The 1,632-nt window shown below is 43.6% G+C and overlaps 1 protein-coding gene across 1 annotated transcript in view; it reads right to left on the bottom strand.

The window, feature by feature from the left end:
* Positions 1-1,474, bottom strand: part of LOC101862490 (ras guanyl-releasing protein 3) — a gene marked incomplete at its 5' end in the record, with an annotated part of 36,111 nt that extends 34,637 nt beyond the window's left edge. Inside the window, 1 exon segment of the mRNA XM_035968977.1 lies at positions 1,361-1,474. Within this exon segment, the coding sequence (XP_035824870.1) occupies positions 1,361-1,474 (114 nt within the window).
* Positions 1,475-1,632: the final 158 nt, after the last annotated feature.

Below are 1,632 nucleotides of genomic sequence, written 5' to 3'. Positions count from 1 at the left end.
CCTAAAAAAAAAAGAATAAAATAAAATCCACTCGCATAATGTTATCGGGGTCAGGTACGGAGATGTCGCAATGCCATTGTTGGGTTGTCCGATTTCCTCCATTCCGTCCCTCGCTTAACTCACGAGTACGCGCATTCTGGTTATTCTGCAACACACTAGACCTTGAAGAAGACATTTTGGGGGACTTGTAAAAAGAAGCATATAATTAAATTTGGTTATTCAAACTGGGTTTTCGTTTCTTTTGTCTTTGCCTGAAACTTGAATGCAGCAACATTCTCACGATGACATGACGTGCAAATTCGTGTTTCTGATTTTTGCACGTTGGCTCGAACTATACTGCAACATAGCCTTCGGTCTGCTGTTGAGGGGACATAATAATATGTTAATGTTTCCTTTACGTCCTTTAAGACTTTATCGGTCGGCACATTCCAGATTGTATACATGTTCTAAGTTCCCATCGACACGTATATTCTACTGCCTGCCAGCGCCAACCAACCAGAGCTAAGTGGGACACAACAACCCAGAAGACAGACGGAGACAATCGGTTAAAAAAACAACAACTTGTAACTTCCCCACTCAAGAATCGAACTCACGTCTTCTGAAAGCTACGGCAAAGAGCTGAACAACTGCACCAAAGAGGTCATTCAAATAATAACGTTTTCTCCTTTCCTACAATAAATAAGAAGAGTAAGCCTCGGCCGTCCCCCGGGCAGAATTCAAAATTCTGAAAATACTCTAGTCAGTATAAAAAAGTCTAGAGTACCATCGAAATCGGAATGTATGGCTGCCTGAATGCGAGGGGCCCTACGAAGTAGGAAAAATGGGCACAGGCGTAAAATTCTGTTGCACTGCAGTTTGAAGACCCAGCAGTCGACTATTCCTGAGATCTGGCAGTAAAGAAGAAAGAGTTGCGCGTGTGTGATGTAGTGGTAGGACTCTTTGGCGTTGCATATAGACGACCTGAGTTAGATTCATGAGTGGTTTTAGTTTTAGTTAAGTAGTGTTTTACGTCACTTGATAAGGTCGTATAAGTGCCGAAGAATAGAGGTGTTACAAGACAAACATAAAATAGAAGGAGGGGAGGTAAAGACGATAGATGTTTGACAGGAAAGAAGGAGCAAACCACACCAGAGCACCCGCCAACTACCCACGACGTGGCTTTGATTCATGGGTGGAGAAGTGAGGAAGCACGTGAAAAAAATATACAAATTATACATACACACATACATACGTGCGCGCGTGCAAGAACACACATGCATTATACGTGCGCGCATGCGAAAAACACACACACACACACACACACACACACACACACACACACACACACACACACACACACACACACACAGTACAATCCCACCTCACAGCTTGGCAGATCATTTTCTTGAAGTTCTGTATAGCGCAGTCCGTGTTGATTGGAAGGTGTGGACAGGCGACCATAGAGCACGTGATAGTCTCATCGCAGCCTTGATAGCTTAGGGAGACAGTTAAGGTCTTCCTCATTGTGAACATTCAGAGAGAGAGATAGAGAGAGAGATAGAGAGAGAGAGAAAGAGAGAGAAAGAGAGAGAGAGAGACCGAGAGATAAAAAGAGGTAAGACAGAGATGGAGACAAAGTTGGAGAGAGAGAGA

This window comes from Aplysia californica, unplaced genomic scaffold (genome assembly GCF_000002075.1).
Source record: "Aplysia californica isolate F4 #8 unplaced genomic scaffold, AplCal3.0 scaffold00102, whole genome shotgun sequence".
Lineage (NCBI taxonomy): Eukaryota > Metazoa > Mollusca > Gastropoda > Aplysiida > Aplysiidae > Aplysia > Aplysia californica.
The sequence above is the reverse complement of the archived record's forward strand: the minus strand, read 5'-3'. Positions and strand labels throughout refer to the sequence as shown.